The sequence below is a fragment of the Mus caroli genome, unplaced genomic scaffold, assembly GCF_978045245.1.
Source record: "Mus caroli unplaced genomic scaffold, Mus_caroli_1 scaffold_7, whole genome shotgun sequence".
Taxonomy (NCBI): Eukaryota; Metazoa; Chordata; class Mammalia; order Rodentia; family Muridae; genus Mus; species Mus caroli.
This window is the reverse complement of record NW_028227262.1, coordinates 76,166,995-76,193,087: the sequence shown is the minus strand read 5'-3', so window position 1 is coordinate 76,193,087 and position 26,093 is coordinate 76,166,995. Positions and strand designations below refer to the sequence as shown.

General features: G+C 42.9%; 1 protein-coding gene across 1 annotated transcript in view; it reads right to left on the bottom strand.

The window, feature by feature from the left end:
* Nucleotides 1-26,093, bottom strand: part of Dnah6 (dynein axonemal heavy chain 6) — a 202,163-nt gene that overhangs the window by 53,528 nt on the left and 122,542 nt on the right. Inside the window, exons 46-58 of the mRNA XM_021164519.2 lie at nucleotides 24,328-24,559; nucleotides 21,265-21,417; nucleotides 18,989-19,129; nucleotides 16,966-17,208; nucleotides 15,453-15,620; nucleotides 14,053-14,288; nucleotides 12,285-12,546; nucleotides 7,819-7,942; nucleotides 6,915-7,111; nucleotides 5,961-6,164; nucleotides 4,616-4,741; nucleotides 1,726-1,890; nucleotides 627-694 (exon numbers count right to left, since the gene is read on the bottom strand). Coding sequence (XP_021020178.1) covers nucleotides 627-694; nucleotides 1,726-1,890; nucleotides 4,616-4,741; nucleotides 5,961-6,164; nucleotides 6,915-7,111; nucleotides 7,819-7,942; nucleotides 12,285-12,546; nucleotides 14,053-14,288; nucleotides 15,453-15,620; nucleotides 16,966-17,208; nucleotides 18,989-19,129; nucleotides 21,265-21,417; nucleotides 24,328-24,559 — 2,319 coding nt within the window. The remainder of the gene's footprint in view (nucleotides 1-626; nucleotides 695-1,725; nucleotides 1,891-4,615; nucleotides 4,742-5,960; nucleotides 6,165-6,914; nucleotides 7,112-7,818; nucleotides 7,943-12,284; nucleotides 12,547-14,052; nucleotides 14,289-15,452; nucleotides 15,621-16,965; nucleotides 17,209-18,988; nucleotides 19,130-21,264; nucleotides 21,418-24,327; nucleotides 24,560-26,093) is intronic.

Below are 26,093 nucleotides of genomic sequence, written 5' to 3'. Positions count from 1 at the left end.
AGAGCACAGTAACTCTGGGATGGCTGTTCAGAGGACAGCAGCCAATCGTTTACTTACCACTGTACATGATAATAGATATAAATATATAACATGATGCACATAAAGGGTGATGATAAAGCCTTCAGACACATGTTTATGTGTACATAGACATGGAATAAGTTCAATGAATACATTGTTAAAAATAATACTACAGATAGTGTTTAGAGTTTGATTTCACATTCAAAAAAGACCTTCTGTTTATCTGTGAATTTGATAAGGTCTGATATATATATATGTGTGTGTATATATATATATATATGTGTGTGTGTGTATATATATATATACATATACATATATATATATATATATATATATATATATATATATATATTTGAGATTTATCATTTGTTTTCCTTTCTTTCCCAGCACCATCAGGTTATAATAACCTCCTGTAACTCCAGCTCCGAGGGATCTGATGCCATCTTTTGCCTAAGAAGGTACTTGCACTCAAGTGCAGGTACAGAGACAGACATGCATACACAGGATTAAATATAAAAAATAAACCGCAAAAAACCCTTCTAAATAAAACATTTGGGAAACCCATGACCACCACCCAGCTCCCCATGCATAGTCTCTGTTCCGGTTACCTTAGCAACTGATCCTCCAGACCCGATTTAGTTACGGTGAAATTGATGATGGTGACTTTAATGCACACCTGGAAGAGAAGCAGGAAGCACATGAAAGCCTAAGTATAGGCTGGTCTAACAAGGTGTTTGTGTTTAAATGTAAACAGGATTCCCTGTTATCCAGGGAGAGGCATCCCTAGTCTGACTATGCACATGCCTAGGCACGTATGCCAAGCATAGCATGGCTTTCAAAGTTCAAACAGGATCTTCTCTGCTAGTAGGAGTGGTAATCTCCTCCCCCTTTTCCTCCACCCAGGTTCCTACATGGAGGTCGAAGGCCAGAAAAAGGTTAGCAGCAGCACTTTAGAATCAAGAACTCGGGTTTGAATTCCAGCTGTGTCCTTGGGGGGGGGCTTTCCTGTTGGGCAAACCCTTTCATCTCTGTCCAGCTTTAGTTCCTGGTAGTTATTAAAGAATTAATAGGGTATCCGTGGGGACCAATCAAGGTAGTAAAATCTCTCAGTTATATGTAGTGATTATGATATATGTATGTATATTATATATGTACATATGTATGTATATATATATATAGGCTATATATATATATACATACGTAACATAATAACTGATAACATAATGGCTTTGTTAACAAGAAGCTTTGTTTGTAATGAAATGAGCTTTATCTCTTTCATTTTGTTGTAACATTTTATGTGAAACTATGAGTATACTCTCAGAATATTCAGACTGCTCTTGAATAAATTAGTGGCAAGAAGGAGAAAGGCGGTACCTTCTGCCATGTCTAACGACACTTACAGGGACTCTAGCCAATGATTCTCTAAGTTCACCCAGTCAACCGAGTTCTCCAATAGGCGACACTTTTATTTGGGAGTACAGACATGGACATTTGAACAGTGCTGTGAGATAGGTCATTGCTCTGGGAAGTGTCCCGGTGGGGCACGTGTGTCTTCTGAGTGGAAAGGAGGGTGTCAGAGGGAGAAAGGGAGAGCAGGAGAGGTCCTCAGATGATCCCTGAAGGCGGGAGCCCACCAAGCCTTAGAGACTCAGCACATATAGCTCAGCTAGGTGGAAAGTTCCAGACTAGCAGCTCCTTCCTACGCACCTCAGGTAGGTAGTGAGGATTCGGCATTTTGGATGTCATGTAAAACCTGAAACTCTTGTCATAATCGATGTCCGAATCTCCGAGGTGGATGAGCAGTCTTCCGCCACTCATGAACGTCTGCTTTAAAAGGATGGGTTCCAGGGCTGGATCCAAGACTTCTCTGAGCTTAAAAAAATGGAAAAAAAATGCAAAAAAAAAAAAAAAAAAAAAAAGCAAGGAGTTGAAAATGACTGCCACCAACTTGTCATTTAAGGGCCTCTAAATTTACTCTGAATATGTATTTTCCTCCGAGATCATGTGTTTCCTAACGGGAAGGCAGGGTGTTTGTTTAGGATGATCTCACGTCCCTATGAGAACTAAGCTAGCAGAGCAAAGGTTGCTATGGAACCTGACTGCTGGGTGACCCCCTCCTCAGCTGTCTGCAGACAAGTAGGTCTGTGTGCCAAGTCATTGTTCCGAAGGTACCTCTTGATCTCAAAAAAACTGAACTTCTGCTTGCCCTGGTAGCCAAGTTGAAAATCTGCCTTGAGCTTATTTAAGACTGTATACTTAATTGATGAGCTCCCGGTTCAGTGAGAGACCCTGTTTCCTAAAACAAGGTGTGGATCGAAAGAGGAAGCCATCTGAAGTCAACTTCTGACTTCTTTGTGCGTGTACAACCTGTGAACCACCTCCTCCCTAGCCTCCACATGAAGCACTGAGACAGACAAGATGGATTTTACAGTCATAAGTGGGTAGGAAAAGGGTCTGACAGGACCACTGTAGCAAATGCAGAGAGGATCTAAGAATGAGTACCACGGTAATGACTTCACACCCTGGAGAGCAGGGAAGGCCCAGCTGCAGCATTCTGTCCCTGGCTGGGGGCCTGACTTCCAAGAGTCTTCTGCTCTTGCCACAACACTATAGAAGGAACTTTGTCCTCTGCTGTGAAAGAGGAAAGTCCCTGGGACCTCTCGTGTCTCAAAGTAAACACAGGTTGAGAGCACAGTTGAAGCTAACATAACTGTGCCAAAGTCTTCCGGAGATTTCCCTCTGTGACATGACATAAAGCAGGGTCTGGGGAATCCTTCTAGAACCTTCTCTGTGCTGGCCAAAGCTTGGCTGCAGTGAGACCCTGGTGCACAATGTGGCTTGAGTGGGGAGGATTGTAACTCATTTTGGATTTTCTAAGCAGTCAAGACTGCATAGATAGTTCAACTTCTTGATGTTTCAGTTTCTTCACTGGAAGAATGGGATAGTAATAGTAGCTATCTATTAGTAATCAATCCATCTAACAGTAAGGTTGATGTGAAGATTAATGAGTTAGGACACTGAGAACCAAATCGTGATTGTTTGGTTTCTACAAATGTTTGGGATGACATCATAGTTTGGGATGACATTAATTATTGGTCCTTGTTAACCATGAAAGGGCTGCAGCTGAGTTACCACAGGTCAGTGCTATTTCTGAGCATGCTTCGTGATGAATTAGAGATACTTCTACATAGGATTTAAGTGGTCACAGCTCATGCTTTTATTTACTCCTTATTCTCTTATAAAAATAGAATGGCAAACTAGAGAAGGCAAGTGTGCTCATTGGCACCATTCATGGTGCCCATGTCCCCTGGCTCAAGAGACCTTCTTGCTTGGTTGAGCTAAGACAGAAATCACAGCTTAAATGTCACACTCTCCAAGATTTATGCTGGTTAGTTTTTATTGTTAACTTGAGAAAACCTAGAATCATCTGAGAAGGAGGAGCCTCAGCTGAGGGCTTGCTAGATCAAAGGGGCCCGTGAGCATGTGGGAGGGGCCCAGCCACCCCTGGGTGGGTGATGCTGGGCTGTTCTAACAAAACTAAGTAGGAGTCAGTGAAGCAGCGTTCTTGTTGCTACCTGACCTTCCTCAGTGATGGACTGTGACTTGGAAATATAAGTCAAACAAATCCTTTCCTCCCAGGTTGCTTTTTGTGGTAGCGTCTTATCCTAGCCAGAGGATGTAACTTGACCAGTATTGTGTGCCTGCCCTTCCTATTGGCTGTCTCTGTACCCTGCTTATTCTTTCAAAGCTTTTACTTGAAAGATCTCTTCCTCCTCATCACTTCCTTCCTTCAATCTTTGTTCCCAGTGAGTCTGTGTGCTTTTGAGGGCAGGGACCCTATCTATACTCTTTGAAGTTTGTTCTTACATATTTGTGGGATGAGTGAACGAGGTAAGCAACATTAGTCTTAGAGTGATAAGTCTCACGATAGAACATCTTAACTCAATAAGCCACTCCTCTGGGGTATGTGAGGGGAGCTCAGATGGCAGAGTGTTTGCCCAGCACGCCTAAAGACCCAAGTCCTAGTACTAGCACTGTAAAACCCAGCTTTGGTGACACATATCTGTAATCCCAGAATTTAGGAGGTAGAGGGAGGTGGATCAAGAGTTCAAGGTAACTTTGGGCTACATAGTAAGTTTGAGACTGTATATATGAGACTTGTCTAAAAAAAGAGAAAAGGTTCATTTTTAATATTGATCTCTTGAATCTGACCTTATGCCCAAGTAGAAATAATGAGTGCATTTACCAGAATAGTTCGTGTTTCATTATTAGTATATGGCACGTGTGTAGACAGGGGTTCCTGCTATCATTACTGCTTTGAATTTCTCATCCTTTAAGGCCCACAGTGAGGCTTGGGAATGAGGAACATGGTAAGTAAAGACTCTTAGCTCCAAAATAGTGGGGTGAAAAATTCTTTCAGCCAACAGGTTCCAGCTCATCTGAGAATTTACCACTCAGGTAGCAACTGGCTTGACCCATTTGAAAATGGACTTGAATGGTGTCCTTCACATGTGCAGGTGTGGTCTAGTGACCTGTACAGCATTCCAGACATCTGACAGTTCGGGATTAACATGAAATGGCAAAGTAAAAATCGAACCTCTTCCAGTAAGACAGGTAAACCCAGTCGGATGGAATTTTCCAGTATTCGTAAGAAATTGGTGTCTGTAAGCTTAATGACCTTTAACCCACTCTTGCTTTCCTTGTTTCTTATCCATCGATTGGCCTGTGTGAGAAAGCACAGAGAAGGTCAAATGTCAGGAACGTGCAAGTGTCTTGAATCAAGTTTAGAGATGTTCAGTCTAGAACTAAATTGGAGATGTAAAAAAACAAACCCCATCTCAAACAAAGCAAACAAACAAACAAACAAACATCCTCTCCCCAATAAAAAACTTTTAAATCCAATGTTTAAGATTCCACTTTTTGACCAAATTTAAAACAAAGAAAGAAAAGAGCCACCCAGGAAAAACCTAGGTTGTTTGCAGCTTGGTAATTTAAATTTGTTTGGCCCACAGAAAGTGGCACCGTTAGGAAGTGTGGCCTTGTTGGAGGAAGTGTGTCACTGTGAGGGTGGCCTTTGAGGTCCTATTCTCACACTCCACCCAGGGTGGAAGAGAGACCCTCTTCCTGGCTGCCTGCAAAAGACTGTCTTCTCCTGGTTGCCTTAGGATCAAGTTGTAGACCTCTTAGCTCCTTCTCCAGCATCATGTCTGCGGCATGCTGCTGTGTTTCCTGCCATGATGATAATGGACTGAACCTCTGAAACTGTAAGCCAGCCCCAGTTTTTTTTTTTTTTTTTTTTTTGGTTTTTCGAGACAGGGTTTCTCTGTGTAGCCGTGGCTGTCCTGGAACTCACTCTGTAGACCAGGCTGGCCTCGAACTCAGAAATCCGCCTGCCTCTGCCTCCCGAGTGCTGGGATTAAAGGCGTGCAGCCCCAGTTAAATGTCCTTTTTAAGAGTTGCCTTCGTCATGGTCTCTTCACAGCAATGAAATCCTCACTAAGACAGGCAGTCAGCTTCCTTTCTGTCACTTTCTCAGGGGCTTCCTGTTCTAATGCTCACTTTGCATTTAGGAAGTCAGATAGCAGGCATCTGTAAATGGAGTCAGACTTGTTCTGACTTCATCCTGATTCCTCAGACTTTTAGGGTAAAAGGATGTGTTATCTTGCATTTCTGACAATTTATATGCTCCCAAGTAGAAAATGGAAAGCTGGTAGCCAACCTTCTAATCAAAATCAGTCAAAATGAAGAATAAAGGGCTCTCATGTAGGTCCCTTCTGATTTTTCTCAAAACTGAATACTTCTGTAAGATGAGGGACTCCGAGGAGAAGCCTTCTCAACTCCTTCAAGCTAAGTCTCCTGTGGTCTTTCAATCATGTTAAAAATCCTTTCTTACATGTTATATTCAGCAGAGGGCCACTCTATCATAAGCATTTGTTACATACCTGATCTTGGGGATCAATCATCAAAGGCCACCTTCTCCCCTGAGTAACCAAAATGCCATTCTCAGTTGATATCAAGTCTCTGGGCAGTCCATCTGTGTTCCACTGCCGGATTTCATAGGGGTCACCAAGAATGTTAATGAGACTGAAGGAGGGGTCAATAGGGATCTCCAGGACCAGGCAGGATTCAATCCACCACTCTATAAGCTGTAAGGAGGAACATTTATATGTGATGAAGAGCAGTAGGAAGATGGCTAGACCATGCCATTACTATAACTTCAGGCATGACACAGAACTGTCTTTCCCCTCCTCCCAACAAGGGACCAATCACATTGAACCAGAGCATCTCTGAGCTCTTTCCATGTCTGGGTGACTACAAGACTATGCTCCATTGCTCATGAAGGTGAACATTTTTAGGAAGTTATTTAATAAAAAATGACTATGCAGTTTTTCCTGTTAATTTGGTATTTTTGGAAAGGGCATGTAGACAGAATATATATATATATATTATATTGTATATATATATATATATATATATATGCACATGTGTGTGTGTATGTATGTGTGTTTTCATCCAGTGTTTTGCTTCTTCCTGTCTCCTTCCTCAAGTACTCTGTGCTTGTCTTACTTCTTCACACACATTAAGTTTAGATGCCATTTCCGACATGAAGGTAGGGACCACACTGTATCCCTCCTGTCTCCAAGGTTATTGTGTTGAGTGATGAATAGCTTTACAATGTAGAAGGAGGAAAGGGAGAAATATGTTAATGGAAGCTTAGGTACAGATAGTCACCAGCCAGTGGGAGAGGTGAAGGTCTCTGTGTGCGTGTGTGTATATAAATATGACATTTACTTCTGCCCTGGTGAATTGCCTGGGAAACCTGGGAAAAGGAGCCCCCCCATACCCCACCCAGTTCTTCTTGCATCTTACCACTCCACACATAGCATCTTACTCACCATCTGCCTGTACTGGGCTGTGAAAGCCCCGTAATAAGCCACACAAGCTGCTGCTATGAACACGTTTCCAACAATGTTCGCTAGCTCCTCCTGGAATTTCTCAATGCTTTCTTCCCACCGAACCTGCTCGTCTCCTAATGCAGCCGTTAGCTTTCCAGCACGTATCAGGCGCGCTTTGGTCAGGGCCATGTTCTTTGCTGGATGATTTTGAGAACATCTGGTCAGGTTAGTCAATATTTCCCAAATTACTAAGAGCTGACTGGCTTGCTTTGGTTTCCAAAGGAGCTATTGTTATGTAGCTAATGATGTCAATTCTTCTCTACAAAAGCTCACACTAGTTCCCTATGTGTGTACTTTTCAGAGCCAAGTCTAGCCTCTTCCATGCTAAGGTCTTCCCAGGTGCTCCTTGTTCTTGCTGGAGACAGTGCTCTCTGTAGGCCTGCTGTATTTATTGTCTAGACCAAAGTCATGTGTTCTTTTGAGTTATAATGTGAATGTTCAAATGAGCCGTTTTGTATGTAAGATGGTGAATTTATACAGTATCTTCCTTCTTCTCATCTGGTACTAGAAAGCTCACAAAAGCAGGACAATGTAATATAAGTACATCCAGCATGTTACATTAAAGCTGAGATCTGGGAGCTGGAGAGATGGCTTGGCAGATGCGAGTGTTTACTGCTTCTGTAAAGGACTTGAGTGTGGTTCCCAACACACATGTTAGATGGCTCACAACTGACCTGTAACTCTGTCTTTCGGGCATCTGCACTCATATGCTTTCCCCATTCATGTATAGACATAATTAAAAATAAAATAAAGTCTTTTAAAAGGCTGTGATCTGACTCCGAAAACTCTTCTTCCTTTTGGAAATCAGGCCTTTCCTGTCCAAAATGAGTCACAAGCCTCTTACCCAGACTTTCTTTCTCATTCACGCCTTTCTCGTACTCATCTTGCAAAGTCTTTATTTGATCTTCCACTTGCTTCAGCAATGCTTGCTTTTCTTTCAGGGTTGCCATTGTAGCGTCAAGTTCAGCCTAACAAAAGCAAGCGATTAAATGAGTGGCACAAAGTTTGATTGGCCCCTGTATAAAATTGATTAAAAGTATGGTTTATGTTCATTTTAACATGTCCCCAAAGACTTTCATCTTGCACAGATTGAGCTAGGATGTAGCTTGGTTGGTGGGATACTTGTGTAGCATGTATGAAACCCTAGGTTTGATCCCTAGTGCTTCATAAAACCAGGCATGGTGGTGTGCACCCACAGCCGTAATCCCAACAACTGTAGTTAGAAGCAAGAGCCATCATTGGTTACCCAGCAAGTTTAAGGTCAGCCTAGGATACATGAACTCCCCTCCTCTCCATAAAGTAAAATATAAGATTAGAAACAAGCAACCAAAGTAACAACAAGAACAATTCTATGGTGGTTTGAATATGCTTGGCACAGGGAGTGGTACTATTAGGAGGTGTGGCCTTGTTGGAGTAGGTGTGGCCTTGTGGGAGCAAGTGTGTCATTGTAGGGGTGGGCTTTGAGATCCTTCTCCTAGCTTCCTGAAATGCAGAATCTCCTGTTTGCCTTCAGAACAAGATGTAGAACTCTCAGCTCCTCCAGCACCCTGGCTACCTGGACACTGCCATGCTTCCAACCATGATTATAACAGACTGAACCTCTGAACCTGTGAGCTATACCCAATTAAATATTGTCCTTTATAAGAGTAAGCCTTGGTGTCTCTTGGTAAGTCATGGTGCCTCTTCACAGCACTAGAACCCTAATTAAGGCAGAAGTTGGTTCCAGGGACTGAGGTATTGCTGTGATAGGCCTGAGCATTCTTTTGTTTGGAGGAGTGCGGATTTTGGGACATTGAAAAGCAGTGAATGCTTTAAGTGGGGCTTAATGGGCCATCCTCGTGGGAAAATGGAAGACACTGGTGCTGAGGGTGATTTGAACTATGTAGACCTGGCCTAGTAAGTTTCAGTGGAGAAGAATTTCATTATGTAGCCTAGGGACTATTGTGATATTTTGGTAAAGAATGTGGCCACTTTTTGCCATTTTCTGAAGAGTCTACCTGAGGCTAAATAAAGGTAAAGAGATTTATATTAATTGCATTTTTGACAAAAAATAGTTCAGCAGAGACTTCGTTCTCTGGTTTAATCTAATGAAGAGGATTTTGATCAAGGATAGGAAGTTTAGAAAGAAAAAATATAAAATGTATGGTTCAGTTAATAAAGGACAGTAGAAAGTGAAATGGAGCTGAATCTCATGTTCAAGGAGATAAACAGACCAAGGATGTGCTGATATCAGGGCAAGATCCCACCCAGCTAAGCTTATTGTTTGTATTTGCTTTTGAACAAGGAATAGTTATACCATGTTAGGTGTTATTGCCTGGTTATTGTTTTCATTTTGACTTTTAATCTGAAATGAACTACAATCCAGAAATGGAGGGCACACTTGTGATCCAGATCTTGAGGCTGGAAGGCACAGGCTTTTGATCAGGAATAGTGGCCATGGAAAAGTTTTGGCTCAGGCATGTTGGTATACACCTTTAATCATAGGAGACAAAGGCAAGCAGATCTCTGAGTTCAAGTCCAGCCTGGGACAGAACAAGTACTAGATGAAGAAAAGCTTAAGTCCAGCCGCAATGATACATGCCTTTAATCTCTGCATCGAGGAGACAGAGCCATGCAGATCTCTGGGTTCAAGGTCAATCTACATAGCAAGTTCCAGGACAGCAAAGCTTAGTGAAAGAGTTAGAAAACAGAAAGCTGGTGATAATGTAATAGAACAAGGGTGCCATGTTCCAGCCCTAGCAAGTAGCAGAACTTGGCGGTTTCAACCATGTGGCTTTGGCTTTAGAGCAAGAAAGAGAGGCGATACTGGGACAACTGATGCTCATTAGCTGGAGCTAAAAATTAGCAGTGATCAAGAAGAACCAGTGTCCCCGAGGTGACATCTTCTGGGAAATGTTTTCTGAGAGCACAAAGGAAGCTGTGTTCCAAAGATAACCAAGGTTGTGCCTTGTGTTGCCGCTGGACTTGGTAATGTGTAAGAGTCACCTAGGTAGTGTTACTTTTGAAGGCATGAAGGGGTCATGGAGAGCAGCTGTGAGGCTTGGCACTGTGTGAGGCCAGGAAAGGCCACTGGTGAGGGTGCAGCCTCAGTTCCAGTTGATGGCCCAGGACTGAAGGGGTCAAGCAAAGATGATGAAGCTTGGCAACACATAGGGAGCCTATGACAGGCTTTTGGTGAAGCCCCATTGGAGTGGAAGACCCCAGCATATTGGAGATACCAGTACCATGGTATGACCACTGAGAACAGCAGCAGCAGTGGAGTAGAGTCAACCAGACTGCTTCAGAGGGCAAAGCTGGAGAAGTGACCCAAGCCCTTTGGAGAGCTCAGAAGATCATGTGTGGATTCCAGACACTGGAACAAGAAGCTGTAAAGGTGAAGTTGCCTTGGATACCCCAAGACATTAGAGATGTCAGAGCCATGGGATATCTGCCAAGGAAAGCTGCTAACAGGGAGTGGAATCGGCCCAAGAGAATGTCAGATCTGCCAACAGCAGTCAACAAGAGTGAAAGGAGTTGGAGATCTGAAGAGTGCTTTGACATCAGACATGGAGACTTAGAGTTTAGCGTTTACCTAGGTGGTTTTCTGTCTTGTTTTGGTCCAGCATTTTCTCACTGTGACATTTTGGATGGTAATGTATATCCTGCATGTTGATGGAGGTATGCAATCTGATTTCTTATTCTGATTTCTTAAGGGATTACAGTTAAGGGGTTGATGAATCTCAGAAGAGACTTTGAACTTTGGACTTTTAACATTGGTGAGACTGTTATAGACTATGGGACTTTAAAAGTTAGATTAAATATATTTTGCATTATGCTATGTCTAGGTCTGGTCCCCATAATTTTTGTGTGTTTGAACAAGCCTGTGGGAGTCAGGGAGTGGAATGTTGTGGTTTGAATATGCTTGGCCCAGGGAAGGGCACATTTAGGATTTGTAGCCTTGTTAGAGGAAGTGTGTCACTGTAGGGGTTGTCTTTGAAACCTTCCTCCTAGATGCCTGAAAGTCTCTCCTGTTTGTCTTCAGAGCAAGATATAGAACTCTTGGCTCCTCCTGCACCATGCCTATGTGGACACTGCCACACTTCCAGCCATGATGATAATGGACTGAACCTCTGACCCTGTAAGCCAGCCCCAATTAAATGTTGTCCTTTATAAGAGTTGCCTTGGCCATGGTATCTTTTCAGAGAAATAGAAACCCCGACTAAGACAATGGCCAACAAAATAAATTATCAAATGAATAGAGAAACAGATGTAGTAGTTACCACAGTGGATTATGATTTTAAATTATAAAACAAATTCAATATTCATGTATGACAAAAACTAATATTTCTTAACTAGTTCTCTGTATTAGAAGTCTACCAACTAAGGCCTACAGGCCACAACTAGGTTAATAATAAGAAATTTTATTAGCATATATGAGTTATACATAATGGGTTTCATTATAATATTTCCACACATGTATATACTCTATATTTATCACATTCACGTCTTATTACTCTCACTTGTGCCCCTCCTATTCTCTCCAATTCCCCTCCATTTCTAGCTACTCTCCCTTCCACTTTTATGCCTTTTGTTTTTAATAACCTAATGAGTTTCATTAGGGTTGCTTACAAGAACATGGGCACCATGCCCATGGGAAAGTGCCTCTCCCTCCCCCAGTGATGGTAAACTACTGCTAGCTCCTGTCAGGCTGTGAACTAGACTAGGACTTCTTTCTTCCCTCCCTCCACCCGCCACTTCTTCTTGGTTCTCTTTCTTCACTATGCTGAGGACTTAACTCAGAGCCTTGACTGGCTCTGTAGGGTATCCACAGAGCTAGAGCAGTATTTATTCTCTGGGTGTCTAGAAAAGTTTTACGCATCCCTGCTTGCTACCTATAGCTTTGGTAACCTGCTCCACTTACAGTTCACTCTTTGCTCTTCTCAAGAACTCTGAGGATCTCCTGTCTGATCCTGCGTTCATTGGTTCTGACACCCAAGATGACACCACTAAGTGTGGGAACACAGATCCGTAAGAGACTATGAGAAACTTTACAAGCATCGCAGACATATGACACATGTCCCTTTATACCCTGACGCTAAGGACATGCATCTACTCAAGATTCACTTCTTTTTATGCTACCAAAGGCTGACTTGAGAGAAAATTTCTGCGGGGAAATTATCTCTGCTTGCCATTTCTAGAAATGAGCCACTTTTCAGGACTGCAGTCACTCTCACACTGCACATGAGAGAGTCACAGTGGCCTCCCATAGAGAGTATGAGTGACCATTGCTCATGACCTTCCAGTCTCTAAGTCCTGCCCTGGATGAGGTACCTGGGCAGCACGGAGCTTCTGTCTCTTTGGTTCGACTTCCTTGACCACCCGAGAGTACAGATCCATGGCTCTCACCCACATGCACATGGATTTGCAGGCCTTGGACACCTTCTCCACCTTCTCAGGCACGAAGTCAGGATTGTTGATGTACTTCTGAAGCTTCAACAGGATCTGAGGCTTTATGTTCTCCTTATCGTATTCTAAAAGCCTTCTTAGGAAGTTAGAGTCACCAAGAAGTTGCTTTGCTGTTGGCCAGTCGGGCCTGCAAGACAGACCATGGTGAGCTAACAGCGCTGCCATCCAGAGCAGGATGACACCAAGGTAAGTGGCTGTGAGAACCTTATAGTATTACCCAGTAGTTGGGGAATTTTAACCTTGGCACTGTAATTCTGGTAATGACCCAACTAATTCATGAGGAGAGAGGAAAGTGGATGATTATTATCTACAACCTAGATTTGCTAGAGAATAAAATATGAGAGTTTTAGAAATGTAAGATGTTATTGAAACAGTAGTTTTAATTTTATTATGTATGTATGTATGTATGTATGTGTCTATGTATATATGTGTCTGTCTATCTATCTATGCATCTATCTCTCTCTCTATTTCTATCTATCTATCTATCTATCTATCTATCTATCTATCTATCTATCTCTTTCCAAGATAGGGTTTCTCTGTGTAGGACTGACTGTCCTGGAATTCACTCTGTAGACCAGGCTGGCCTCATACTCACAGAGACCCACCTGCCTCTGCCTCCCAAGTGCTGGATTGAAGTCAAGCACTACAACTGCCTGGCTAGGAAAGTAGTTTCTAAGAAGAGTTATTTTATTTTTATTTTTAATGATGTGTTTGTGGGATAGTGTGTGTGTGTGTGTGTGTGTGTGTGTGTGTGTGTGTGAGAGAGAGAGAGAGAGAGAGAGTAAAGTAGCTGTGAAGGCCAAAAGAGATACGGGATCTCCTGGAACCCGGATTACAGAAGTGTGTGAGCCAGCTGGTGTGTGTGCTGGGAACTGATCTGGAGTCCCCTGGAAGAGCAGCAGGTGCTCTTAACTTTTGAGTCATCTCTTCAGCATGAAAACTAGAGTTTTTATTTAAAAAACACTGTTAATTCTTGTATTTTATCCTTTGCCTTAACTTTGACCTTTTAATTCTCTTGCTAGGATGTCTTAAAAAATGCCTTCTAGATGTGCCTAGTCTCTCTGCAACTTGACATGCCAAGGCTGGGAGGAAATGTGGATGAGGGAGGAAGGACTTGGAGGAAAAGAGGGAGAGGGAACTGTAGATCAAATAATATGACACATATATGCTATTTAATTATATATTATGTATAATTATATATTAGACACATGAATATATATCTATATGAAATATAGATGTACATGAAAAATTAAAAAAAGATTGTATTGTTGAAAATCTGAAAACTAGATTTCAGAAGAAATGTGCTTGGCATACACACAATGATCCTTCATGATGAAATTACTGCCTGTCTGCCCAGTTCCCTCTCCATGAAAATAGTAGTTCTCCAAGCTTTTCCAAGGTTCACATTCCTTTGTCCCCCAAATTGCCTGTATTCTATAGCCAATAGTTTTATATCTTCCACTATCTGTCATAAAATATTCACTGAATAAAACACTTGTTGGATACGTTTGTTGAATGGACCAATCAAACCAAAGAGAGGTGGTCGGAGAACAGAATGAATATACATATAGGAAAATATGAGAAAGGAGAAAACTGGTGAAAGGGAAATCTCACCAGGCAGCCAGTGACTCACTTGGCATTTAAGAGGATGGAGATGGCTTCCATCACAGTCATGACCAAGTCGGGGGGCTTTGTGAAGACTCTGATTTCAGAGATATCTGCTTTATCTAAGGAATCCAGTGCTTTATTGGCAGCTTCGAGGGCAGGGAGTGCCTCCTCCAGGTCTCTCTGGGCATCATCAGCGATCGCTTGAGTCTCTTCAGCTTTCACCTTTGCTATTGCTTCATCTTCTTGCACAACATTACGGACCTAGCCACAGAATCAAAGTTGCTTAAGAGGTCTCATTAAGGCTGAGCATCCTTGTCTCCCATCAAAGTACTAACCAGGCCCAACCCTGCTTAGCTTCTGAGATCAGACAAGACTGGGCACATTCAGGGTGGTGCAGCTATAGACCTGAGCATCCTTAGTATGGAAAAATCTGAATCTGAAACTAAATGTTTCACCAAACACTGCCACAAGCAGATAATTTCACATGTGATCTTATGTGACAACCACAGTCAAGTGCGGGCAGCTAAAAAAACGATTGTACCAAGTTACTATCAGATGTTTATATAGCGTATATAAATGAACTTGTGCTTAGACTTGAGTCTGGTGTTGTATATCTCCTATGTGTGCAGATATTCCAAAATCTACAAAAATCCAAAAATCCAAACATACAAGATATCTGACTTGCATTTGAAGAGCCAGGATAATGAAGTGCATTTTCCCTTTGGGTCAGATCCATGGTGTGCAGGAGTTGCATCCCCTTTGCTGTTTGTCTATCTCATGTCTGTGATAAACTCAATCGTTTCTTCTTAGGAGGAGGAGGAACAATTTTATAATTTCAGACATTGCTTTCTTCGTGACTCTCAGTTCTGGTTACTGAGTGGTATCAACTCGGTGGTGGAGAACCATCCGGATTTGATCAAGTGATATTGTTTACAACTTCAAACATTACTGAATTTCTAGAAAAATAGCATTACTGATTCTGGTATCTATTTTAATGACACACATAACAAAATGATCACTTGCTGTGGATTAATTTTGATTGTCAACTTGACACACTCACAACTCTGAGTGTGTCTATAAAGTTGTTTCCAAAAAGATTTAACTGAGCAGATAAGACCCACCCTGAATATGGGTTGCACCAGCCTATGGGCTGTGGGGTCTTAAGACTGAATAAAATGGAGAAAGCCCACAGAACACCGGTATTCATGGATCTCTGCTTCTTGATTGTAAATACACTGTGATCAGCTGCCTCACATTACTGAAGCCAGGATGGACTATACCCCCTCCACCTGTTTGTGCAAACAAACCCTTCCTCCCTTAAGTCGCTTCCTGACAGATATTTGGTCATCCACTTTTTCTGTGCAATCCATGAGGTTCCAGCTAAAGCCTTCTGGCCCATATGACTATTCCCATACCACTGCATACCTGATCAGCACTTTCTTGGTCCACCACTAGTTTTTCCATCAGGGCTTCAACATCTTGTGATTTCTGTAGTAGCACAGGTTCTAAAGCCGAAAGGTCTAATTTCATTTTATCTACTAGTACATTTGTTTCTAGTAGCTTGGTGAGACCATTCTTTACACGATCTCGTGCCTAAATGACAACAGCAACAACAACAACAACAAAAATCACAACAGTGTTATGAACTGAGGATTGCCATTATTCATTATTTATACATTAAATTTTATTCCTACAGCATCATCATGCCAATCTGTAACACTTCAAGTTGTGAACTACTACAAGTAGGGAAACCTTTGTAGGTAGCACAAAGCTAGGAACTGGACTCCTTATTTACCATGTGTTAGGATCTGATCCCTCCGGCTATAACTGTGGGGTGTCCCTGAACCATTTGGCTCACTGAGGGAAGGGGATTGAACATTTCCCAGGGGTGAAAACCCTCATCTAGGACCGCAGAGGTGGTACACAGTACAGGGATTCCTCTTGAAAGAAGAGGAGACACTATTTTGAAGATGTGTAAAAAAGATCTTTTCAAATAGGCAGAAGTCAAAGGTGAGTGTTGGACTCCTTACAAGTCACCCCTTTACAAAACTAGGACCTGGGAAAGATGTTTTAAATATCTGAGTAGCAAAGGCTTCCACTTGCACTCTGTCTAAAATGTTGCAATTTTGGATCCTGTTAATTGGCACTATTTCTGGGCAGCTCACATGTCAGGCCAAAGTTTAATTACTTCACGAACACTGTGCATTATGTATTTGTTTCATTTTAACTGTCACAGAACCCTATTTACGTTTTACGACAATCCAAGGAGGAATTATAAGTATTTCTAAAGTTTATTTTCTAATTAAAAAAAAATCTTATTTAATTTTTGTTCGTATGAGATCTCATCTAGTACAGGTTTGCCTTCAAGGGCACTATGTAGCTGAGGATGGCCTTGAACTTCTGATCTGCGTGGTTCATAGTTCAAGTGCTGGAGCTGAAGACGTGTATCTTTACCAGTTTAGGGTTACCTTCTATTTAAGCTTACAGACCTTTCATAACAGGCTCAAGATTGTGTGTGATGTAAGTGGCAGAGCTCGGGTGGCATGAAGAGTATGTGACAGTGAAGCACTTGGTCTTGGTGCTGACCGTCACATACTAGAGCACATGTTAGAGCATTCAGAACCCAGCTCTGTGGCTCATCAGATAACTTCCGTCTGTGTTAAACCCTACAGAGATGGGGAGGTCTCTGCTCAACTCCTATGCTATTGTGCTGTTCGCTGTTCTCATTCTGTTGGACCAACAACACATAAATGAAAGAAGGAAAATATAAATATTCAGGAATGGAGAGACCCTAGCAGCAACACAAAACCCTGTTTTGGGTGCCATGACAGGTTGTGATTTTGGTTTGAAGATGGCTCTTTAGATAGACGGAGAGGTAGCGCAGTGGTAGAGCGAATGCTTAGCATTTCGGGTAAGACGGGTGTATAGATGAACGTACTGAGACTAACTGCTTCCTTTTCTCAGTGAGCATGGTCAGGTAGAGATTGATGAGCTCCAGGTAGGAGGTGGGCGTGGTGTAGTAGCGCCTGCGCAGTTCGTTGTAGTAACGCTCCGCCATGTGGGAGACGCTCAGGTGCACGTTCACACACATGAGGGAAAGCTTTTCTCTTAGTTCATCGTTTCCAGTGTCGACAGATGAGAAGAAGGACTTTGATACGGACAGAAGCGCTTCCCTGGGCCACTGTAAATAAAAAGGCAATCTGAAAAAAACCATTCTGCCGGTCACTTTTTACAACACATCGTTCAACAATTGAGAAACAGTGTTTGTCTAGGACTTCTTCGGCTGTCTCTTCCTTTCATCCGGTTAACTCCTCCTCCTGCTTTGGGAGTCTCATGAACCAAACCTTATTCCAGGGGACCCAGGTCTGCATTTGCTGACCATTTTGCCCCCTACCCATTCCCCCCCAGCAGTGTCAAGCACAGAGAAGTTGCTGATAAACACAGGCTGATTAGAAGCAATGGGAGGCTATCTTTGGAATTCTATGCATAGAATGATACAAGTCACAAGAACCTCTAAACTTCCCTGTGATGCGGCAGCGAGGTTGAGGTCGGGTCTAGACCTTGACCTTCCGACTTCTCGTTTGAAGCTCCCCTGACCCTTGGTCAAATGTGACCCTTAGTTACTCTGTGCTGCTGCTGGGCAGAAACTCGCAGTCCTCTCTCTTATCATCCTGAGGGTTTCTTGGTTTTTGAGCCTGTGTCTTTCACACTGGGGCCCAGGTTGGTTTTGAATGAGGAACAATCCTCCTGTTTTTAGCCTCCTGGGTGCTGAGATTACAAGCACCATGCTTGGCTCGCTCCACCTTCAGTGAGAACATCTCTGACAAGCTCCTTTCCTAACACATCAGTTTCGTGCTTTGTATGCTATTCCTTAGACTTCTGTTTACCCATTCAGTTACTTTCAGTGGATGCCTTTGCTTGCTACATGAATGAAAAGATCAGAAGCAAAGGAGACTTCAGTGAGCTCTTCACCCAACCCCGGTATCTTCCCATCTGTACCTTTTCCTCTCAGCACTCCCCTCTTGTCACGAGAGTAATGCTCCTTCAGTGACAATTACACCCTGTGCTTCACTGCTATTCGGTGACGTTGGTTCTACGAGGCTTAATGTTATGTTGAATCTCTTCCTGGATCATTTTTATCAACACACCCAGAGTTTAAAATCAGTGTTCAAAAGTAGTTCTGGACCAGCAAGATGGTTCAGCAGGTAAGGGCTGCGCTGCCAAGCTTGACAACTGGCAGCCAGACTCACATGGTGGAAGGAGAGAACTGACTCCAACAAGATGACATCTGACCTGCGTGTAAGTGTTGTGTCGTGGCCCCTCCCCCTAACACATGATGTCATGAAAGATTAAAGACAGGCTTTCTTGGCTTCGCTGTACCTCCCCAGTCCTTTCTCTTGTCTTTCTGTTTGCTTGGAGAAAACTTTTTGAGATTGTTGCTTACACTCACTGGCTCTGATCCCCTCTTCTGGTAGGATTTATTTATTTTTATTTTACGTGTATTGCTATTTTGCATATACATTTGTCTGGGCACCACACATGTGCGATGCCCTTGGGGGCCAGAAGAGGTAGTTAGAGCTTCCGGAACTGGTATTACTGACAACGAACGTGTAGCAACCATGTGGGTGCTGGGGATCAGACCCGGGTCATCTGGAAGAACAGTCGGTGCTCTTAACTGCTGGGCTATCTCTGGCTCTGCCTCTTTTTTCAGCTCTGTCCCTGGCCATGCACTGTGACAGCTCTTGTCGGGATCACAATGACTTCAGTGTCAGTGGCTTCCCCTCCCTTTACAAATCATGTTTTCTCTGTGTTCCGTGACCATCAACATCATCCTGTGTCTGAGTAATTCCCTAGAAGTCTTTACAACTAACATAAGGATCATGAGCTGTGCTCCGTGGGGTAGCCCCCCCAAAACAAGCAAATCTGTCTTCTCCCAGAGGGTATCCTGGGCCGTCACTGACCTGGACAAACCAGTCAATGGTGCAGCAGTTCACCAGGGAGGGAAACATCCGGCATCGGGACCTGAAGGCCTCGCCAACCGGGCTCATGCAGAGAACTATGTGCAGCTTCTGTCGTACTCTGCTGATGAAATATTGAAACACCTGACAACAAAGATCAGTTTTCAGTTGAAAATGAGAGGGAGAGTGCATGGAACACAGTGAGGATGCAACCAGGAAATAAAATGAGCACAGCTAGATGAATTGCAAACACCTACAGTCAATACAGTTGACAAAATCTAGACTCACATTGGTCTTGGTCACATTACTTGATGTGGGAAGCCCTGTTTTAACTCTGGGTGGCACTGTGTCCTGGGCAGGGAAGTCTGGACTTTAGAAAGTGGAGAGAGGAGCTGGGCATTGACATGCACACAATCATTTCCCTGTTTTCCAACTGTGGATGCATTGTGTGCAATTGCTTCAAGCTCTTGGTACTATGACTACCCCGCCATGATGGGTTGTACCCTTCATGGACAGTACCCCGAACTAGGATCTGGAGTAAACTCTTTCATCTTCAAGTTGCTTGTGTTAGGTAAATTTTATTATAGCAACAAGAAAGTAATGAAGACACTCATGCAATCTGAAAGTACTATAAAGGACAGCTAGAGGGAGACCTGGTGGTGGTATGGTTCTGTAATTCCAGTTACCTAGGAGGCGGAGGCAGGAGGATGAAGGTTTAGGGCTACCCTGAACTACAGAGTAAGTTCAAGGTTACACTGGGAGATTTACTGAAATCTTATCTCAAACAATAAAAGTGGAGTACTGGAGATCAGTGATGAATGACTTATCTACCATGTGTGAGACCCTGCAGTCAATCCGGAAGAAAGGAAAAGACATTTGCAGTTTTCACTGCAATCTGAGCACTGTATATGACTTTGAGGAGACCTCTTAAGTGGAGAGAGAGAGAGACCTTCATAGGTTTTGTTTTAGGACAGAGAGCAGGCAGGCTCTTGGCATTTATCTTTGTAGCTGGGAAGCCTGAAAGAATGGTGGCTCTGGAGAGCTAAGTTTTGGATATTACACCTTATTTCAGCTGTTCCTGCCAAGGAGGAGGATACATTGTGTTGTGGCTGGCAGTTGTTAGCAGGGGCACAGTGATTGGCCACCGGCTGGCTCACTGGTATAACAGGAATGGTACAGTAGAGGCTTGGGCTCCCACAATGTATGTGATGGTTGGTTTTAGTAATCAACCTGACATAACCTGGAATAACCTGGAAAAGAGCCTCAGCGAAGGATTATCCACATCAGGTGTGGCTGTCCGTGGGCGTGGCTGTCTGTGGGCGTGGCTGTGGGGGATTGTCTCGATTGTTCATTGATGTAGGAAGACCCAGCCCATGGTGGGAGGCACCATTCCACGGAATGGATACTAAACTGTATGTGAGAGAAGAGCAGATGTATGCAGGCAGCCAGGTTGTTTTTGTTTTCTGTCTGCTCTTGACTGTGAAGTGAGATGGCCTGCGTCAGTTCCTGCCCTGACTGCCCTGCTATCAGGGACTGTAAACAGGAATTGCCAGCCAAATAAATTTTTTCCTTCCTAGAATTACTTCTGGTCAGATTATTTCCACGGAACAGGAATGGAATGGATTATTTGCACGAAACAGTGTGCATTGCACATTCGTTCCGAGGAGTCGGGCTGCTTCTCTTTCTTTGGCCTCCTGAGGTTCTGCACCTCCCTAATAAGGGCCCCTCTGGCATAAGGTAGCTGCTGCAGTAGACTTCCTGACTGTACTCATTATCATCTCTGGCCCAGGACAGTTCTCACAGGGGACACATTAACTATCCCATAATAATAGCCTTGAAAGTGGAAGGAGGTGCAGAGGGAAGGAAAGCTGGAGAAATGGAGGCGGATATCAGCTATAGTGTGTGTGTGAGAGACAGAGAGAGAGAGCGCATATTTCTGTTTTCATCGTGTAGGACCTTGCTGCTAATCGAGAGTATAAAAAGCATTGGGCTTGCACCTGCAGCCTTTCTCAGGTGAGAGATTGCAGATGTATCTAACAAGTACAGGCTCAAAGAAGGGGATCTGGCTCTGACTGTAATCTCTGTGTAGGCAATGGGATTTCTGATTTCTGTATCCATGGGTATTTCTGAAAGTATAGTGAACAAACACTTTAAACACAGAAAATAAAATAAATAGAATCTAAAAAAAAATCATGTTAAAAAAAAACTACCCTAACTGAACAAAAGGGCCAAGGCCATCTTTGCTTAGAAAGTTGCATAATAATTCTGGGATGTGCTACCTCATCTCTGTTCCCCTCAGAGATTCCAGCTTCCTTTGCTTTTGGTCGGGTGGCTGCTAAAACCTGCTCCAACTCGTCCTTCTCAAATAAATTAGGCACTTCACCGGAATTCAGAATGTTGTTTATGTCTTCAAGGAACTCTTCGACAACGATCTATAGGAAAAGCAAAGTGGCCATCATAAATCTACCATGCTATAGTCGTTATATGAAGTTATCGAGTATTCATTCCAAAACTTACAGATACCGATTCCACCTTTAAAAGATACTTAAATAGTAAACAGCATCTTAAGTCCTAACACAGGGACTTTATTGAGTTTCCATCTTCTTCTCTTATTTTGTCTCTTGAAGGGCATTTGCATCTGTTCTTCCCCTTCACTGCTCATGCTGTGATAAAACATCCTGGACCAAAGTGACATTGGGGAAAAAAAGGGCTTATTTGAAGTACAATTCCAGGTTGCAGTCAAGGCAGGAACTCAAAGCAGCTAGTTACATAATGTCTGCAGTCAAAAGCAGAGAGAAATAACCTTTTGTTTGCTCATGCTCAGATGGCTTCCTCAATCTTGCCTACTGTTTGAGACCCTCTGCCTAGGGAATGGTGCTGCTCACAGCGGGTTGGGTCTTTTCACAGCAATTAACAACCAAGAGAGTTCCTAACAGATGTGCTCACAGGAAAATCAATTCTAGAGAATTGCTTGATTGAAACTCTCCTTTTCAGGTGATACTAGAGTGTGTCAATTTAACAGTTAAAACTTACTAGCACACCATTTTACCCATCAAAATCATTTGTACAAGGATCTTATATTCTGCTCCATTCAGTGATGATTTTCCTATGAATATTAAGCCACACTTCGAGTGTTCATCTTGTGGGAAAACAACATTCCTTGCAGACAAAGTGCCTTGCGTTTCCATGAGCATAAATGGTTGACAATTTAGTTTCTACTACCAATCTGTCTTTAGGTCTAAAGCTTTGCTTCTCAGCTGAGAGCAAATTATTTTCACCGACCAAATTCCCAGGAGTGAGATTAACAAAGTGCGTAAATGTCAACTACTTCTCATTTAGGTCAAGTATGACTTTAGTCATGTTTAACCTTTCCTTTTGTTAGTTTGGGTTTTATAAGTGCTTCCTTTTGGAGAATTCAGTTGTCCTATCTTTGGTTTTTTGAAGCAAGGGTGAGTTTAGTCACATTGACTTCTGTCTGGGGGGACTACTATAAAACATTGTCTTCCAGACATGATGTGGCTTTATACTCATGACTCACACAGAAGCTGTGGCTATCTGCACAAGTCCTGCATGTGCTCCCACCAGCCAGTGTTCCAGCATGGATGGGGAGGGGGCTTATGAGGCCATACCCTTGCTATGAAGCTACTGATATTTGATGGCCCATGAGATTGGGTGAGTCAGCTTTTTCCAAGAGGATAGCCCCTAGTAGGTTGCACATGATTCAGTAAATGGCCCTACATCGTGCACACCTGGGAGACACTAAACGTACTCAGTGGGTTATAATAAGCAACAAGAGGAGGACATGAAGGGGGGGAGCATGTGACAGAGGTCCTGGGGGAGTTGGAGGACAGTGTAAGCAGATGCAATTCTCAAAAAATATACAATTTCTGTTAAAAAAGAGTCTGTTTAGACTTTCTTAGACTTTCTTGAGATTTTCTTTTAGATTTGAATAGGTAATTTGTACATTATGAAATAGGCTTCTTCTCTCATAATTAGTGAAAGTATTACAAGTATTTATTGTCTAATAGCTAAGTTTTTTGCTATTCATCACTCTGCAGATTTTCCCTCAGAACAAATGTATTTATATTCAGATTGTTGTTCCTAAATAGAGATTTAACATTTTCACTAAATTTTAATGTATCCATGTGTGTGTGTGTGCGCGTGTGTGCGTGTGTGCGCAGGCGCGCACGTGGAGGTCAGAGGATAACTTCCAGGATGCCCACCTCTCCTACCATGTGAGGCCTGGGGATCAATCCCGGGTTCCTTTTACCTGCTGAGTAGCAGGCTTTTCCCCACACTCTGCCAATGCCATATCATAATTAAAAAGTAAAGTTTTTTTTTAATGGTGTGTGTATGGGTGTATGTGTGCGTGCATGCATGTGTGAATGTATGTGTGTATGAAAGCCTCCTGCTACAGAGTTTAAAATCTCTCATATTGGCCACTGAATACTACTGAGTTCTAGAGTTAATTTGACCTGAAATTTAGCTCTTAGTCTTGGGTGCAGTAATTTTTACATAGAGAGTTTCTATCTATACTTCCAAATAGAGTTTATTACTGTGGTGCTCATCTTTGACTGCTAATTTGACACAACCTAGAATCAACTAGGAAGAGAGCCCAGGTGAGAGATTGCTTCCAGTGGCTTGGCTTATGAGCATGTTGGGAATTGTCATGTTAATTAATTGATGTGGGTGGCCCAGCCCACTGTAGGCAGCACCATTCCCTAGTAGTGAGTCCTGAACAGTGTAAGAGTGAGAAATGATCAGAGTTCAAGCAAGAAAGCAAACAATCTTGAATTCACTTCCTTTTGTTGTTCACTGTGGGTGTGATGTGCCCAGCTCTTCCAAGGTCCTGCCACTGTGACTTCTGCGCTATGATGGACTGTAACCAGAAACTGCAAGGTAAAGTAAGCCTTCTCCCCTAAGCTACATTTTCTCAGGCTGCTTGATTACAGCAACAGAAATGGAACCAGGACAATAACCTTCTACTGTCTATGCCTTTCCCCAAAGAATAGCTCTCTTTAAATTCTGACCACAAATACTTTGAATTAAAAGGGAGAAACTTGGTAAAAAAAAAAAATACTGGGCCATAAAGATATTTTATAAGGTGTAGGGAATATGTTAGAGGAGACAGTGATCTTCTATAATTTACCCACCCTCAAAACACAGTGGATCGCAGCCCCATGTGCATTTTATGTGCTCACAGTAGATTTTAACCCCTGGTGCTCACAGTGGATTGCAGCCCCATGTGTTCACAGTGCATTTTATGTGCTCACAGTAGTAGATTTTAACCCCGGTGCTCACAGTGGATTGCAGCCCCATGTGCCCACTGTTTGAGTATGTACCTGGGTGTCTGTGAAAAGGAAAACCATATCTTTGTCTTCCACACCAGCCATCTTGTACAACTTCCTCAGGTCTTCGTGGAAACTGTCATAATTATACCCTCGGCTAAGTTCGATCTGCAGACACTTGTAACCACATATATGAGCTGCGAGTCTCGTGAGGGACTGCTTTCCGGTGCCTCCTACACCAACCAGCAGCGCGTTGCCCCTTTCCTGGCGGATCATCCGTGCAATTCTGCAGGAAGCAAAGGGAGGAAGATTGAGTTCAGGTTCACAGGTGTGTCACTGTAGCTGAGAGGGCCTCATGGCTCTCAGTGGGATGGCTGTGGCCAGCAGAGCAGGATACTGCAAGGGAGAAGCAGTCTATCTCAGGCAAATCATGACTGGGTGAATGTTATTGTTGGCTCTTTTCTCCGTCACCACCCTGCTTCACCATGGGCTGGAAGCTTTCTGCCTTAGGTGTGCAAATTTAAAATAAAAGATTTTTCTTTTCTTTTCTTGTTTTGTTTTGTTCTGTTTAAGTGTGAAGGGTTTTGACAGGGACCCTGACTGATCTCAGACACAAATTTATATACTGGTATAGCTCAAATCTCCACCTAGAAGGGCAAGTGTGCACAAAAAAACACCAGATGTAGAAAAAGGCACAGTGGTTCTGAAGGGGTTTGGGGTTCGGGGTCAGTTGGGCCAGTCACTATATGAGAGCAACAGTATTTTAGAAACTTGTGGTGAGTTGAGTATGAATAGCTTCCATGGGCTCATATATTTGAATAATTGGTGGGACTATTTGGAAAAAATTAGGAGGTGTGGCCTTGCTGGAAGAGGTGTGTCACTGGGCTCAGGATTTGAGGCTTCAAAATCTACACCATTTCCGGTTAGCTTCCACTCCCTTGTGTCTGTGGGTCATCTATAATTTCTCAGTCACCACTCCAGCACCATGCCTGTCTGCTCCCATTCTCCCTGCCATGAGGGTCATGGACTCTAACCCTCTAAAACAGTAAACCCTCACTAATCCCTTTCTTTTATAAGTTGCCTTGGTCATGATGTCTCTTCACAACAATTCAACATTAAGTAAGACACTTGCTGATTCATTTTAGTGAGAACTTAAAACAGTGCAGTGGTCATAATATTAGACTGGACACTCAAGAAGGAGAACATAGAATTTGAGTTCAGGAAAAAAAATAGAGAGATATGGATAAATGTGACCACTAACCTGCAAAGATCAGCTGAAGCTGAATGTCTCACATAGGGTATTATGGGAATTGAAGCAGGTGAGGTAGAAGACATGATCAAAGAATGCTCAGAAAGTGGGGTGTGTGTGTGGGGGGGAAGGATGAGGAAGAGAAAGAGCACGGAAGCAAAGGAGTATAAGCCATGGGGAGCAAATACAATTTTAGAGGCCATATGACAGCAACTACAGAGGGAGAAACAAGAAAGGCTGGCCTCAATCGCTTAAGGGCACTTGCTGCCAAGCCTGAAGACCTGAGTTCAATTCCCAGGAACTACACTGTAGAAGGAAAGTGTAGCAATATTTTAATCCAACAACATGGCTGCTCTGATAATATCAAAGACTTTCTAGGTCTTTGTAATCTGGCTTGAATACAGATACGGCCTTAGTATACACTTTTAATGCCTCTGTCTGGAATCCTTTAATCCCAAATGATGACTTCTAATTGAGGGGCAGACAAAGTGATGAGTCAGAGAAAGATATGACAGAACGAGTCAGAGATAGAATATGCCCCACTCTCAAGAGCAGCACAGGGAGAGAGATC